At 36.0% G+C, this 14,692-nt stretch overlaps 1 protein-coding gene and 1 long non-coding RNA gene across 4 annotated transcripts; both read right to left on the bottom strand.

Annotated features, from left to right (window-relative positions):
• Positions 1–65: 65 nt before the first annotated feature.
• On the bottom strand, positions 66–2,332 carry LOC108741053 (nucleolar protein 58). The gene is made up of 6 exons (XM_018475664.1): positions 2,288–2,332; positions 2,154–2,230; positions 948–2,096; positions 625–884; positions 333–566; positions 66–270 (listed from the first exon to the last, which is right to left on the bottom strand). Exons 1-5 carry the CDS (start codon positions 2,330–2,332, stop codon positions 352–354), a joined length of 1,746 nt encoding a protein of 581 aa, XP_018331166.1. The 3' UTR covers positions 66–270; positions 333–351.
• Positions 2,333–2,690: 358 nt separating this feature from the next.
• Positions 2,691–14,676, bottom strand: LOC108741072. Of its 3 annotated transcripts, XR_003231823.1 has the most exons (6): positions 12,078–14,676; positions 11,788–12,018; positions 3,265–3,578; positions 3,064–3,215; positions 2,884–2,991; positions 2,691–2,824 (listed from the first exon to the last, which is right to left on the bottom strand). It is a non-coding gene; the product is annotated as an uncharacterized LOC108741072 (long non-coding RNA). The 3 variants fall into 3 exon arrangements; XR_001938454.2 differs by lacking the exons at positions 11,788–12,018; positions 12,078–14,676 and having other exon boundaries at positions 3,265–4,418; XR_001938455.2 differs by lacking the exons at positions 11,788–12,018; positions 12,078–14,676 and having other exon boundaries at positions 3,064–3,205; positions 3,265–4,418.
• Positions 14,677–14,692: the final 16 nt, after the last annotated feature.

Below are 14,692 nucleotides of genomic sequence, written 5' to 3'. Positions count from 1 at the left end.
TTCTTGGTCTACAAAATCCTGAAAATGACAAAGCAAATAACTAAAGGATGAGTAAAACAAAAAAATAAACATTGACAAAAATTTACTTATTTTTATAGATGCAGAGTGGCACTTCTACAATATAATTAAAAAGTGTAACCAATTACACTGAAATTAACTCTGTTTTACTTTTATACATATGATTGAATTAAAATATTTTTTTAAAGGAGATACTTAAAATCAGAGATGTTACATAGTTTAAGTGCTCCCATCGAAGCTTCACATGTTATGCTGGAAAAATGAAAAAAATATAAGTAATTTCTTTTTGATATATTGTGTATTTAGTGCCCTACTCTGTCTTCCACGTATTTATTACTCGGTGCTTGTTGCAGCCCTTTTCTTTTTCTTTTTCTTTTCAGAACTAGGAGTAGTTGTTTCAACTACTGAAAATTGCCCTTCAATCTTCTTCTTCTTCTTTTTCTTTTGCGGGGTGTCTTCTGCCGCCTCATCTTCAATTTCTTCTTTTACTTGTATACTTTCTTCAGCTTCTTGTTGCTGTTTCTTCTTTTTCTTTTTCTTTAAAGAACCTTAAACAGCAAAGTTAACATTCAATAAACAAATTATCATAATTTAATAAAAACTTACCTCCTTCAGAAACCGATGGCTCTGCCATCGTTTCTTCATCTTCGGTCTTTACGCTTATTTCTTCTTGTGTATCTTCTTTTGTGTGATCTTTTTTGGATTTCTTCTTCTTTTGCTTTGGTGTTGAGAATGATGCTTCACCATCTTCCTCTTTAACATCAACTTTTTCTTCTTTTAATGACTTGTTGTCTTCTGAAACTGATCTCTTTCTTTTACTAGGTGGAAGTGTTGAATCTGCAGCAGCAGGGTATTGCTTTATCTCACTGTAATTATAATATACTAAATAATATAGTTTTAACTAGGCATTAACTTTATTTTTGTCTTACCTGACTGCATGGTATTTTTCAAACTTTGCTTTGGCCTTTCCAGTTCCACTTATCCTCTTCAAATTTCCTTCTTCCAGTATTCGAAGTCTAGCTTCTAACTTGGCCTTGTGCTCAGCCCCTAAAATAAAAGATGCGTCCTCCCCTAAAGCGTCAACGCGAGCACCTAGGGCTGTTTTGGCTGCTAACATTCGCGATACTTTTCCTTTATTTTTAACACTTGCTTGACCTATCAACTGTGCATGATAAATTAGGCCATACTTTGGAGTATCCTTTTTAGTTTTCAAAGCTCTAAAGAGAGCTTTTTCTGAACCTAAGATCTGTATAGTAGATGCTGGATATTTGGCCAAATTCATTAAAGAACCAGCGTGGGCAATAAGTCTTGCTCCCACTAGGTCTCCTACTAATACAGTTACATTTGGAGCCATGGCCATCATCCGTGTTTTCAAATAATCATATAGTTGGGTCCGATAATTAGATATTTCTATGACTTGATCACACAAATGTTGAATGTTGATTATATCCTCTTCTGATATTTCAGTACCCATTGAAATTTCTGCTGCTTCCTTTACTTTCTCTTCAAGTTCTTCAGGAAGAATATCTGACAGATCTGATTCTGCTGCATGCTCCCTTGTTCCAATAATTTTTACAGTTTTGACAAAAGCAATGTTATCAGTAATTATTTTTCCCAACTCAGGAAAATGCCACCCATACCATTCTCTACATCTCATCATGTAATTGTTGAGTTCTTTGTCTAAATCATCTAACAAACTTACTGCCTGGATGATCATTGTGTCTATTTTGTCAGGGGAGAATTTTAGTTTATATCTTGATAAGGAATGTGCCAATCCTAATGCCATAGCTGTCATTTCTTTTTTGGGAAGTCCTGCCAGAAGACTGTCCAATTGGCAACGAATGCACCGCATTAACTCCTGAACAGCTGTGTTGGATATGCATTGCAAATTAAGTTTGTCCTTTATTGCACTTCCTAATTTTGCGTCTGCTACTAATAGCTGATCTTGTATGTCTTTGTCAACATATTTTTTCAGTACCTTCTTGAGGCTTTTAGACAGTTTTCCTTCCACAGCGGCTGTGGTTGCAGCAAGAGCTTCAGTAGTGTCAGTGAACTTTTCAAAATGCTTCAATTTTACACTAAAAAATAAAACTATGAAATAGTCTGGCTTGTTTATGCTAAACAGCGAATCTTACATCTTACTAGCAGCTTCTGGCGTTTCGAATTCCAAATATAAGTTATCCGTTTGTTTAAGTTTGTTTTCATTAAGAAGCTAGGCATGGAAAAAGTAAGGTTAATCTAGTTTATCTACAATATATTGCACATATACCTTAAATATAGCGTAACCGGCCGGGGTTTCAAAAAGGACCAACATTTTGAACACATGCAATCTCTTCTTAGCTTAAAGAAAATAAAATGGAAATAATTTACAAATTAACCAAGGCAGGAATGCACAAATAACCTATACTGTCTACATCCATAGATAACAACAAATGCTGCCACCTACATGCTGCAAGTTAAAGTTGAAGTCTTATCTACGGTAGTCGGTAGTAGCCTATAGTAGTAGCCGTAAAAAAGGTTGTTGTAACCCAGACATTGTAATGATTATTCCAATTAACCGTCGTAGCCAATGGCCAATCTCGAAATACGCCATCCCAAATACAAATAGATAGGTACTTTACAGGTTTACAGAATAGGTCTTTTCCGCATGAGTACGATAGTCTTACCTTTCTTATAATTCTTGCCATTCTTGAAGTAAACCTGATCATCCTCCAAACTAGTGAGACACTCCTGGGATGGTAGTGGCAATGGCATACATGGGACTTACAAATCAATGGTTTTCTTGAAAACTTTACATTTTAGAACCCTGACAAAAACGACGCAATTATCAACAAAAGTTTAAAGTAGCTAAATATTCCACCGTACCTCCATCCCTAACACCTCCTGGTTGGTTGAGAACCCCCCACCACCCCCGCAAACTCATCAACTGTTTTGCGGGCCTCAACACACTCTCTCATAATTCCACGTTCGATTCTGGAAGAAGAGGATGCAATTAGAAAGAATTAAGAACACCCGCCGGTAGATGAAGAAGATAGTCAGTCTTACCTTTCTCATAATTCTTCCCATTCATTGAAATAAATCTGATCATCTTCCAAACCGGTGGAGACACTCCTGGGACGCTAGTGGTAATGGCGCACATGGGACTCATAAATCAATGGTTCTCTTGAAAACTTTACACTTTAGAACCCTGACAAACACTACGCAATTATCAACAAAAGTTCAAAGTAGCGATATATTCCACCGTACCTACATCCCTAACACCTCCTGGTTGGTTTAGAACCCCCCACCACACCCGCAAACTCATCAACTGTTTTGCGGGCCTCAACATGTCTTTTCATACCAGTGAAGTGGATGCTAAGAGAAAAGGTCAATTAAAAAACACCCAATGCTGGTTGCAGGCATCCAAACTGCTTGTGGCGTTCCAAGGGCGGTAATACAATCTGGTAGCGCCATACTTGGGATTTGTTTACCAACGAATTGTGATTTGTTCAAGTCCTTTCTAACACCCTTGCAATCTTTTGAACGGTTCATTGGCCGATTACTCTGGGACACTTTGAGACCTTTATGAAAAAAATACAATTGCGACCAACAGTTCTAGACAGTGAATATTCTTTCTTCAATGTGCTATTTTTCATCCTCCTCGTCCCTAACATCTAAACTGTAATCGTACAACTCCAAGTATTTCCTTGCTTCCCGTTCCCAACGCATACTCTCAAACGCGTACGTGTATATTCCCGAAGGCGAATCTGCGGAAACGAATCTTCTTCCTATTAACACTAAAATCTTCATGAAAACCAACGCATCTTCCTTGATCCGAAAACGATACGAAAAATGAAAGGGGAAAGCCACTCACGAAATAATTGTAAATAATCGTATTGTTAGTTTTCTGGCTTTTTGGCAATCCTTCGGAGTTTTTTGCTCTCAAAGTTCCGTCGACACGCATGGGCGACATGTTCAGGAGTTCTTCTTCCTAGGATGATAGGTCGAAGTCTGCATAGGTGTCGTTGTGTTTAGCTTTTGTCTATTAGTCTTGATAATTACTGGTGCCCACGTTCGACTAATCTTCAGAGATTCTTCAGTCTTATTGAAGTTGTCTTTACGTTTCTACGTTTTTTCGATTGTAACACGGTACACTCCTGATGTTGCTCTCTGTGTTGCCTCTTTGTCCTTAGGTGATCTTAAGTGCTGTTGAATTTTCTGCTTGGTTTAAAAACTGTTCTTATGTCATGTCGTGCAAGGAAACGGCTGATCTTGTCAGTAAGGCCAGTGATGAACGACAGGAACGCTTTTTTCTTGGGATTTTCATCTGTTGATTTTTTTATTTATTTAATTGTTATCGTTTGTAGTGTAGATTTTAAATGGTTGAGTTCTTCACTCGGATTATCTAATTCGCAGATCCGTCTGGCGCGTTCGCGTAAGGTTTTAATGGTACCTATCGTCTGACACGGACGGTAGTTTGAGGTCTTGTGTAGGTATCGGCTGGTATGCGTGGCCTTTCGGTATGCGGAATGTCCAAGCCTGTTTTCTCGCCTGGTGACGCTTACATTCAGGAATGGTAGTACATTGTTTTCCTCTGTTTACGTTGTGAATGTAATGTTTGGATGTAGCGAGTGTAGATATTTCAGAAATTCTTGTGGTTTTGCATCCCTGTGATTCCAAATTACAAATGTGTCGTCCACATATCGTAGCCACAGTTTTGGTTTGTAGGGAGCAGATTCCAACGCCCCTTCTCCGAAATTTNGTAACAGGGTTACCTCGTTCAGGGACTGAAAAGAAATTAAAACTAAAGACACAAATTAAATTAGAGTAAACAACGATTCCAACAATGTTGGAAATCATAATCGTACAGCTCCATGTTTCTATTTGCTTCTGGTTCCTAAAACATACTTTCAAACATGTCCTTGTACATGCACAAAGGCACATTACTTCTGGTGCTTATAGACCTGGTGTCTCTGCGGACACTAGCCTTCTTCCTATTAGCACCAACACCAAAATCAAAACGCCAACATGCATAATAGGTAGGAATTTATCTTCGACGTGCTATTTTTTTATCCTCCTCGTCCCGATCATCTAAACTGTAATTGTACAATTCGGATCACGGATCTATTCTATTTGCTTCCTGTTCCTAAAACATACTCTCAAACGTGTACCTGTACATGCCCGAAGGCACATTTTACCCATTCTGTTTATTGACCTGGTGTCTCTGCGGACACTAATCTTCTTCCTATTAACACTAACACCAATCCGCATTTCACTCGATCCGAAAACGACACGAAAAATGGAAAGGGAAAGCCACTAATGAAATAATCGTATATAGTGGGTTTCACTTGTCATTGCGCTAAAAGTCCCATTGGGATGGATCGCAAATACCGCAAAAAATTGACCCTCCGCCAAGTTTGTATTGAAGTGAGCAGACTGTTGCCTCCAAGACTGATACCTATCATTATGATTTTCTAACGAAGAAGAGTGGAGATAACGAAGTCGAGACAACAGAACCACGACAATATTAAAAGGAGATATTTATGGTTTTCAAGAGGATGGAGAATAAATGTTTTCATCAAACAACGAACACCCCAACTAAACAATAACGTGACGGATACACTTCGATCGCGATGTTAACGATATGTGTGATCATGTTTGGTTGTTTTAATCGATCGATGTTCTTCTTTCTCTTCCCAAGCGAGAAGAGAAAGATTGACCCACGGAAACCTGAAAAAGAAAATAGGTAAAATTGTTAGTATCATCGTTTAAAAAGATATTTGGTTGGATGTAAAGTACTTCACTTACCGGTCATGCTGAAACAGAATCGAAGATACAAGATTAGTAAAAGGTAAAACATATAATATATTATTGATACCCCACCCACTGATAGGGTGGTAGTACGTACTTACTTCATTACCAACATACTTATATTCCCACTCCTTGATTTTAAGCTTAACGAAATTTATGTAGGCACCCAGTGATAAAATTCGAAAGTTATGTATTTCTAATTTGTGACATGTATATTTGCTTTGAAAGAACTAAGATTTTAGATGTGCAGCAGTAAAATAAATGAAATTTTGTAATTGAAAAAAAACATTAAAACGACAAAATGTAAATTGAGAATGGAATATGAAAAGAAACCTTGTTAAGTTAAAAAAGTTAAGTTTGTGTGTGTGTGTAAATGTGGCAACAGTGGCGTAATTCGTGTTGGACGAGAACGACATTATGTAATAGTCGAAATTGTGGTAAACCGATCGCTTTTTAATACTACGATGAATGAAAAAGAAACCTTGCTTGATTTATAATATGTTTCACTAATTTATTTTTTAGATTTCACTCTAAAATATCCTTCGGCTATAATGCCATCGTCAAAGTGCTAATAACTCCAGTTGAGAATATTAACTCTTTGATGATATCATTACAGCCGAAATGCACGTTAGAGTAAAATCCATAAAAGTGTTTCTTTTTTATTCATTATAGAAATTAAGTACATACCTAAATTAAAAATTAGTAATCACTCCTACATGCCCATTGGACGAACGCTTATTTTATTACCTAGCTACCTACTCGAACGCAAAAAATAAACAGTAAATTTGGAAAATAGTACAATTAACATTTAATTATGGCAATTGAATTGAAGTTAAAAATTAAAAATTAAATCAAAAAACTTGGGACTTTCACTTAAAACTTTATTAAAACCTCGATACGTATCTTCAGGAGTAACAAAAACTATACTAATTAACAAACAGGAAATAAATTAATTTATAGAGATTTATTCCTAAGAGGGTGGGTGGGGGTTGAACAATGTTTGGGTCTAATATATAAATTAATTTATTTACTGTTTGTTAATTAGTATGGTTTTTGTTACTCCTTTTTTGACTTAATTTTTAATTTTCAATCATGTTTCACCAAGTGATAACGGCAGATACCCTGAATTGAAGTTTTAAAAATTTACTAAATTAAGGAGAAGATGAATAATACGATTTTTTCCTTTCGAAAAATTTTCACCTATATTTATGCGGTAGATGAGACGTTATTCATTTTCCCCTTAATTTCAAATTAAAATTTCACAAAATATCAAATGAGTTATTAAAAACGAACAATTTACTGGCAACATTAAAAATTTAATGAATTTAAATAAATTGGAATTGGCGCCAACCTTAAACCGATTCGCGAGCCGCCGCCACTGTTATGCCAGAAGAAGGTATAGGTAATGCACTATACCTTGACGCGCAACACTTTTCGCTGTCTTCCTCCTTCCTCACTACACTATTGTAAATACACTAGCTGAAAAAATATCAAATAGACCCAATGAGTGACAAGTAAACATACACATAAAATAAAAGTGTAAATAATATTATTTATGGTATATGTAGGTGTACGTGGAACCAAACCCCGAAAAGACAGCGTGGACAAAACACCATGTATGTAGGTATGCATTGAAATAAGGTAATCACAATTTTAAATGTTCTCCGTGTCCTAACGTCACATCCCTAAAAAGCAACAATAAATACGGTAGGTAGGTATGTCTTGTAGATAATAATACGGCGTAAAGGACCTAAGGCAGCAACTAATAATCACATAAGTAATCCAAGTATTAAGAATCAAAGTTTGACGTAATACAGGCGCCGTGCCTGCACACGTCGGTCCCTAGCACGCGGAGCGACTCAATTGGATAATATGGCAATGGACCACCAGAGGAGCCCAATAATACGCTAACTTACCGTTTGTAAGCCACCTTATTGGGTGCAAAAATCAAATTAGCCCCAAAGTAATAAAAATCAAAAAATACAAATACAAATGGAAATATAAAAACTTGCACTCGGGTCTATTTGAAACAATATTCATTAGTGACTTACTTTTAGGCGTCGGCTAGACCTTACTAGGGTTCACCGAAACCTTAATCTATCCAGCGTCGGATGTCCACGATCCTCATCCTCTCCGTGATGAAACGTCGTTGATGGGTAGGAAGGTGCCAGAGACTGGGTGGAGTGGAAATCCATCGAGCAAACTATTCTATCGCTGTTACTATCACATACCAAATCTTCACGAATATAACAACATTCAAGTAGGTGCACTTATGATTCGAATGCATAACAACTCCGTCATTGGATTATCTTCTTGCTGATCTTCAAGAATAGATGCAACTGCAGCTCTGAAATGAATAAACGAATTCTAGGAAACAAAGACAAAGAAACCCTTCAATAATACATATATTAGAAACATATATACGTCTTTACAACTATTTTCGATAAATAGGTAATTAAGTTCTGTATGTTTGAAAATGTAGTGGAACCTGCACGTGATTTTGAACACCCTGTATCTTAAGTGAAGCCAGTGGCCCCTATGTATTACTAGTGTCACTTGATTCAAGCTGCGAGGAAGATCGCGCAACCTGCAGGTGACCAACCACGTCAGATGGCGTTGATTCAGCTGTATCCCCAAAACAGGCCCCTACATTACTGTAGATCGTGGATGACACACCACCTTAGAAAGGGGAAATCGATGGAGTGAGTCATGGTAGTTTGTGTACGTGCTGAAGTGTATAATGTCGTGTGTTACGTCACGAAATGTTTGTAAGTACCAAATACAATGTCAAATGTTCGAAAATCAGTTTTCACAGCTTTTGTAAGTATATTCATTTGATTTACTTTGCCTAAAAACTGATTTCTAGTATTAAAAATGTTCTTGAGGAATGTGGGCGTTGTTCTATTGTGTGTTCCCCATAAAGTTAATAATAATACAATTTTAGTTAATAATGGATGGAATTTGTCTACACACCACGACTGGAACCATCTGGGAATGTGGGCCATGGACGCTGTGGAGAGATTTTAAAAACAAGTGATGTTCGAATGTGGCTTTTTTTTTAAGGTAAGTGTGTGTCGCATTCGATTATGAATGATATGCATAGATAAAAGCCAATGTTTATCACAGGTTTTATTTTGTTATTAGGTAATTTAATGTTGAAATTCCCTACCATTAAGTTTACCTAAATAGATACTTATAGCATTGGATTAAAATTTAAATTATTTATGTTATTAATAGAAGGTGTGAAATTTATTGCAGGTCCACTAATTTTAAAAACACACATTAAATTCCCTTGTAGTAATCAATCCTGTAAAAAATAAGGCCTGGCCAGACATCATGGAAAAAATTAGTGCTAATTATTACATTTCAATTTAAAAAGTAAAGCAGTTTGTGTCACATTAACTCCAGTCGTTAATTTTCCATAATGGAATGATCAAAGGGAAAAAAAACACAATTTGCTCTGTTATGTTCTTGATAAAATAATCAAAATAACAGCAGCAAATTATTATTATTATTAAAATCAATGCACATACGAAGAGCGCTAAATCTGTGTTCTCTTTTCCAGATGGCAAACATCCAGAGCACTAACTGCTCGAAACAACCCCCCGATTAAGATGATTGCAAACCGATAGCAAAAAAGGCCAACAGTTGTACTTGTGGTAAACCAATGAATTAAAATCAATTTAGAAAAGCAAGAGGCTTTCTAAATTGATAATAACTTGCTAAGTTTAATTAATGAAGGTTTCGCTTCCTTCGCATTTTATTTAATGCAGTTATGATTATTCATTTGTTTTAAGATAAAAAATAAACAAATGAAAGTATCATAAAACAAGTGACTATCAGAAACATTTCAATAAGCAATTCAATTTTTTTATTCCAAAAAACAACCAATTAATTAAGTTCAAAGCAATCCTACCTTTCAATTCAAGTCGAACCTGCCCATGCTGGTCGAAAAGCTTTTCTTCTCCAAAAAAATCACACAGGTTTGCAAAGATCACTCCAATGTTATTAAAATGGTTCAGCCAGTGTAATAGAACAATTTAGTAATAGCAAAAAAGGGCCCCAAACAGCTATCAATTTTCTAGTTTTTTCGAAAAGCCATTTTCTGCAAAAAAGTACGAAAATGATTTAATTCGGCTCATATTATCGTAAACAGTCGATTGTTTAATGAATTCCGCCGAATCATACGGAATTATCGTATTTTTTTAAAAGAACAATTAAAAAATAGTTCTTTGTTAACTTGAGGTGGTACTAACAAAATACCAAGAAAAATAATTAATGGCCGCAAAAACTAATACGCACATCGTATTCTGCTATATTTAATTATAAGATTTCGACAATTGCATTAGTTCCAGCAAAAATTTTTAATGAAAAAACTAATTTCTTTCTTACTAAATAAGACACTTCGCGGAATCGTAATATTGTAATGGCGCACACGTTAGGAAGTGCCAACTGCATGCTGCAGGTTGCACCAGTAATTTCAACACCCGCAGTTTCTATGATTCTTGGTACTAAATAAAACTTTTTTTGCAAAAAATACAAAAACGTCTTAATTCCCGTTAAATTATCGTAAAACATCGATTATTTAACAATTTCGGCCGAATCATACGAAGTAATCGTATTTTTTATCAAAAAAAGCAGTACAGAAATAGCGCATTGTTACATTGAGGAGGTACTATCAAAATACCAAGAAAAATAATCAATGGCCGCAAAAACTAATACGCACATCGTATTCTGCTATATTTAGTTATAAGATTTCGACAATTGTATTAGTTCCAGCAGAAATTTTTAATCAAGAAACTTTAATTTCTTACCTAAGATAAGCAGAGACCACGCATCTCGGTCATTGTTGAGCGAAAAATGGCTGCTGCCAACTACAGGCAGAAACCGAGACTGCGTAGTTCTAAGCCGTCTTAGTTATATGTATGGCTGCTTTTTAAGTAAAAATTGACGAACGCATATTTTGTTTCGCAGCTAATGTTTTACAATTTAGAAACATTTGAAGTAAATGAAAATTAATTTATTTATTAAATGCTTTTCGAGCGACTTGATTGGTTTTAAATTAAGAGCAAAGTCAAATAATCCAAATACTTAGTAATTAATAAAAAATTATTTTAAGACAATTTAAAACGTTTAGCAATTAATTGTAAATGTTTCAACATAGAAATGGATAATGTTTGTTCTATTGTGTATTGGATGATGTACAGGGTGTACACTATTTGATGCACAAAAGAACAAAGTGTATTTATGTAGAAATATAAACAATTTTTTGTTTAACGTTTAAAATGTGTAAAAGTTACTTTTATCGTTTAGTTTTTGTACGAAACCACTCAAACGGTCTTAGTAGACAATTAATANCACTACAAGCGAATGATTACACAAAACGAGAAATAAGAGCAAGGAATAAACATCAACAGATGAAAATCCCAAGAAAAAAGCCTTCCTGCCGTTCATCTTAGGTCTTACTGACATGATCAGCCGTCTCCTTGTACGACATAACATAAGAACAATTTTCAAACCAAGCAGGAAAATTCAACAACACTTAAGATCACCTAAGGACAAACAGGATCCACTAGCAACGTCAGACGCGTACCGTGTCCCATACTCGTATGGGTCTGTCTATATTGGAACAACTAAACGGTCGGACGCCACATCCTCCCCGTTGGGATTGATTGACCTGGTATCTCTGCGAAGACTAATATTCCTCCTATTAACACTAACACCTCCACACCCACCAACGCATTCACCCGATCCGGAAACGACACGAAAAATAAAAAGGGAAATCCACTAACGAAATAATTTAATAATAATAGGTTTCACTTGTCATTGCGCTAGAAGTCCCATTAGGTTTGACCTTGTATCTTCACGGACACACACCAATCTTCCTCCTATTATTCTAACAAACATAATAGATAGAAATTTATCTTCAACGTTCTATTTTTCTTATCCTTTACAACCCCTCAACATATTCTCTCATACCTCCACGTTCGATTCTGGAACAAAAGGTTGCAATTAGAAGGAATTTAGAACACCCGCCGGTAGGTGAAAAGGTAGTCTTGTCTTTCTCATCATTCCTCGTCCCTTCCTACTCATCGACATAAACCTGGTCATCTTCCAAACTGCTGGAGACACTTCTGGGACGGTAGTGGTGGTGGTATACGTGGAACTTATAGATCAATGGTTTTCTTGATAACTTTACATTTTAGAACCCTGACAAACACGACGCAATTATGAACAAAAGTTCAGAATAGTGAAATATTCCACCGTACCTAAATCACCAACTCCTCCTAGTGCGTTGAGACCCTCCACCACCCCCGCAAACTCATCAACTGTTTTGCGGGCCTCAACATGTCTTTCGTACCTGTGAAATGGATGCTTAGACAAAAGGTTAGTTAAAAAGAATTAAAAACACCCAGTGGGTGAAGCAAGCAACCAAACGGCTTAAGGCGTCCCACCGGCTGTAAACCAACCGGTTTTGGTTTGTTGATGTCCTCTCTAACATCCCTGTAATCTTTTGAACGGTTTATTTGTCGATTATTTCGACATTTCGGACCCTAACAAAGAAAATGAAATTATGACGAACAAACAATAAAATATTCCATGCTCCGGTAGGAACTGCCCGTTGTTGGCTATGACCCTCCATCACCCCCGCAATTCCATAATACCCTTGCAGTCCTCAACTTGCGTAGTAGGTACCATGTTTTTTTACTTTTTACTTTATCACCAAATATAAACCATATACCTATGTACCATGTTTCTGAAATACTTTAAACAGCTCAAACCCTAACGCCAACATATGATGATTAGCGTCCGAAGGACTATTCGGTAACAGGGTTACCTCGTTCAGGGACTGAAAAGAAATTAAAACTAAAGACACAAATTAAATTAGAGTAAACAACGATTCCAACAATGTTGGAAATCATAATCGTACAGCTCCATGTTTCTATTTGCTTCTGGTTCCTAAAACATACTTTCAAACATGTCCTTGTACATGCACAAAGGCACATTACTTCTGGTGCTTATAGACCTGGTGTCTCTGCGGACACTAGCCTTCTTCCTATTAGCACCAACACCAAAATCAAAACGCCAACATGCATAATAGGTAGGAATTTATCTTCGACGTGCTATTTTTTTATCCTCCTCGTCCCGATCATCTATGTAAACTGTAATTGTACAATTCGGATCACGGATCTATTCTATTTGCTTCCTGTTCCTAAAACATACTCTCAAACGTGTACCTGTACATGCCCGAAGGCACATTTTACCCATTCTGTTTATTGACCTGGTGTCTCTGCGGACACTAATCTTCTTCCTATTAACACTAACACCAATCCGCATTTCACTCGATCCGAAAACGACACGAAAAATGGAAAGGGAAAGCCACTAATGAAATAATCGTATATAGTGGGTTTCACTTGTCATTGCGCTAAAAGTCCCATTGGGATGGATCGCAAATACCGCAAAAAATTGACCCTCCGCCAAGTTTGTATTGAAGTGAGCAGACTGTTGCCTCCAAGACTGATACCTATCATTATGATTTTCTAACGAAGAAGAGTGGAGATAACGAAGTCGAGACAACAGAACCACGACAATATTAAAAGGAGATATTTATGGTTTTCAAGAGGATGGAGAATAAATGTTTTCATCAAACAACGAACACCCCAACTAAACAATAACGTGACGGATACACTTCGATCGCGATGTTAACGATATGTGTGATCATGTTTGGTTGTTTTAATCGATCGATGTTCTTCTTTCTCTTCCCAAGCGAGAAGAGAAAGATTGACCCACGGAAACCTGAAAAAGAAAATAGGTAAAATTGTTAGTATCATCGTTTAAAAAGATATTTGGTTGGATGTAAAGTACTTCACTTACCGGTCATGCTGAAACAGAATCGAAGATACAAGATTAGTAAAAGGTAAAACATATAATATATTATTGATACCCCACCCACTGATAGGGTGGTAGTACGTACTTACTTCATTACCAACATACTTATATTCCCACTCCTTGATTTTAAGCTTAACGAAATTTATGTAGGCACCCAGTGATAAAATTCGAAAGTTATGTATTTCTAATTTGTGACATGTATATTTGCTTTGAAAGAACTAAGATTTTAGATGTGCAGCAGTAAAATAAATGAAATTTCGTAATTGAAAAAAAACATTAAAACGACAAAATGTAAATTGAGAATGGAATATGAAAAGAAATCCTGTGTGCCGTTAAGCATTGTAAATGTGGTGGCAACAGTGGCGTAATTCGTGTTGGACGAGAACGACATTATGTAATAGTCGAAATTGTGGTAAGCCGAAGACGATCGCTTTTTAATACTATGAATGAATACGATGAATAAAAAAGAAACCTTGCTTGCTTGGTTTATATGTTTCACTAAATTATTTTTTAGATTTCACTCTAAAATATCCATCGTCAAAGTGCTAATAACTCCAGTTGAGAATATTAACTCTTTGATGATATCATTACAGCCGAAATACACGTTAGAGTAAAATCCATAAAAGTGTTTCTTTTTTATTCATCATCATAGAAATCAAGTACCTAAATTAAAAATTAGTAATCACTCCTACATGCCCATTGGACGAACGCTTATTACCTGGCTGGCTACCTGTAGGTAGGTACTCGAGCGCAAAAGAAAAAAATAAATAGTAAATTTGGAAAATAGTACCTACAATTAACATTTAATTATGGCAATTGAATTGAAGTTAAAAATTAAAAATTAAATCAAAAAACTTGGGACTTTCACTTAAAACTTTATTAAAACCTCGATACGTATCTTCAGGAGTAACAAAAACTATACTAATTAACAAACAGGAAATAAATTAATTTATAGAGATTTATTCCTAAGAGGGTGGGTGGGGGTTGAACAATG

This window comes from Agrilus planipennis, unplaced genomic scaffold (genome assembly GCF_000699045.2).
Source record: "Agrilus planipennis isolate EAB-ADULT unplaced genomic scaffold, Apla_2.0 scaffold156, whole genome shotgun sequence".
Lineage (NCBI taxonomy): Eukaryota > Metazoa > Arthropoda > Insecta > Coleoptera > Buprestidae > Agrilus > Agrilus planipennis.
This window is presented reverse-complemented; position numbering and strand designations above follow the sequence as displayed.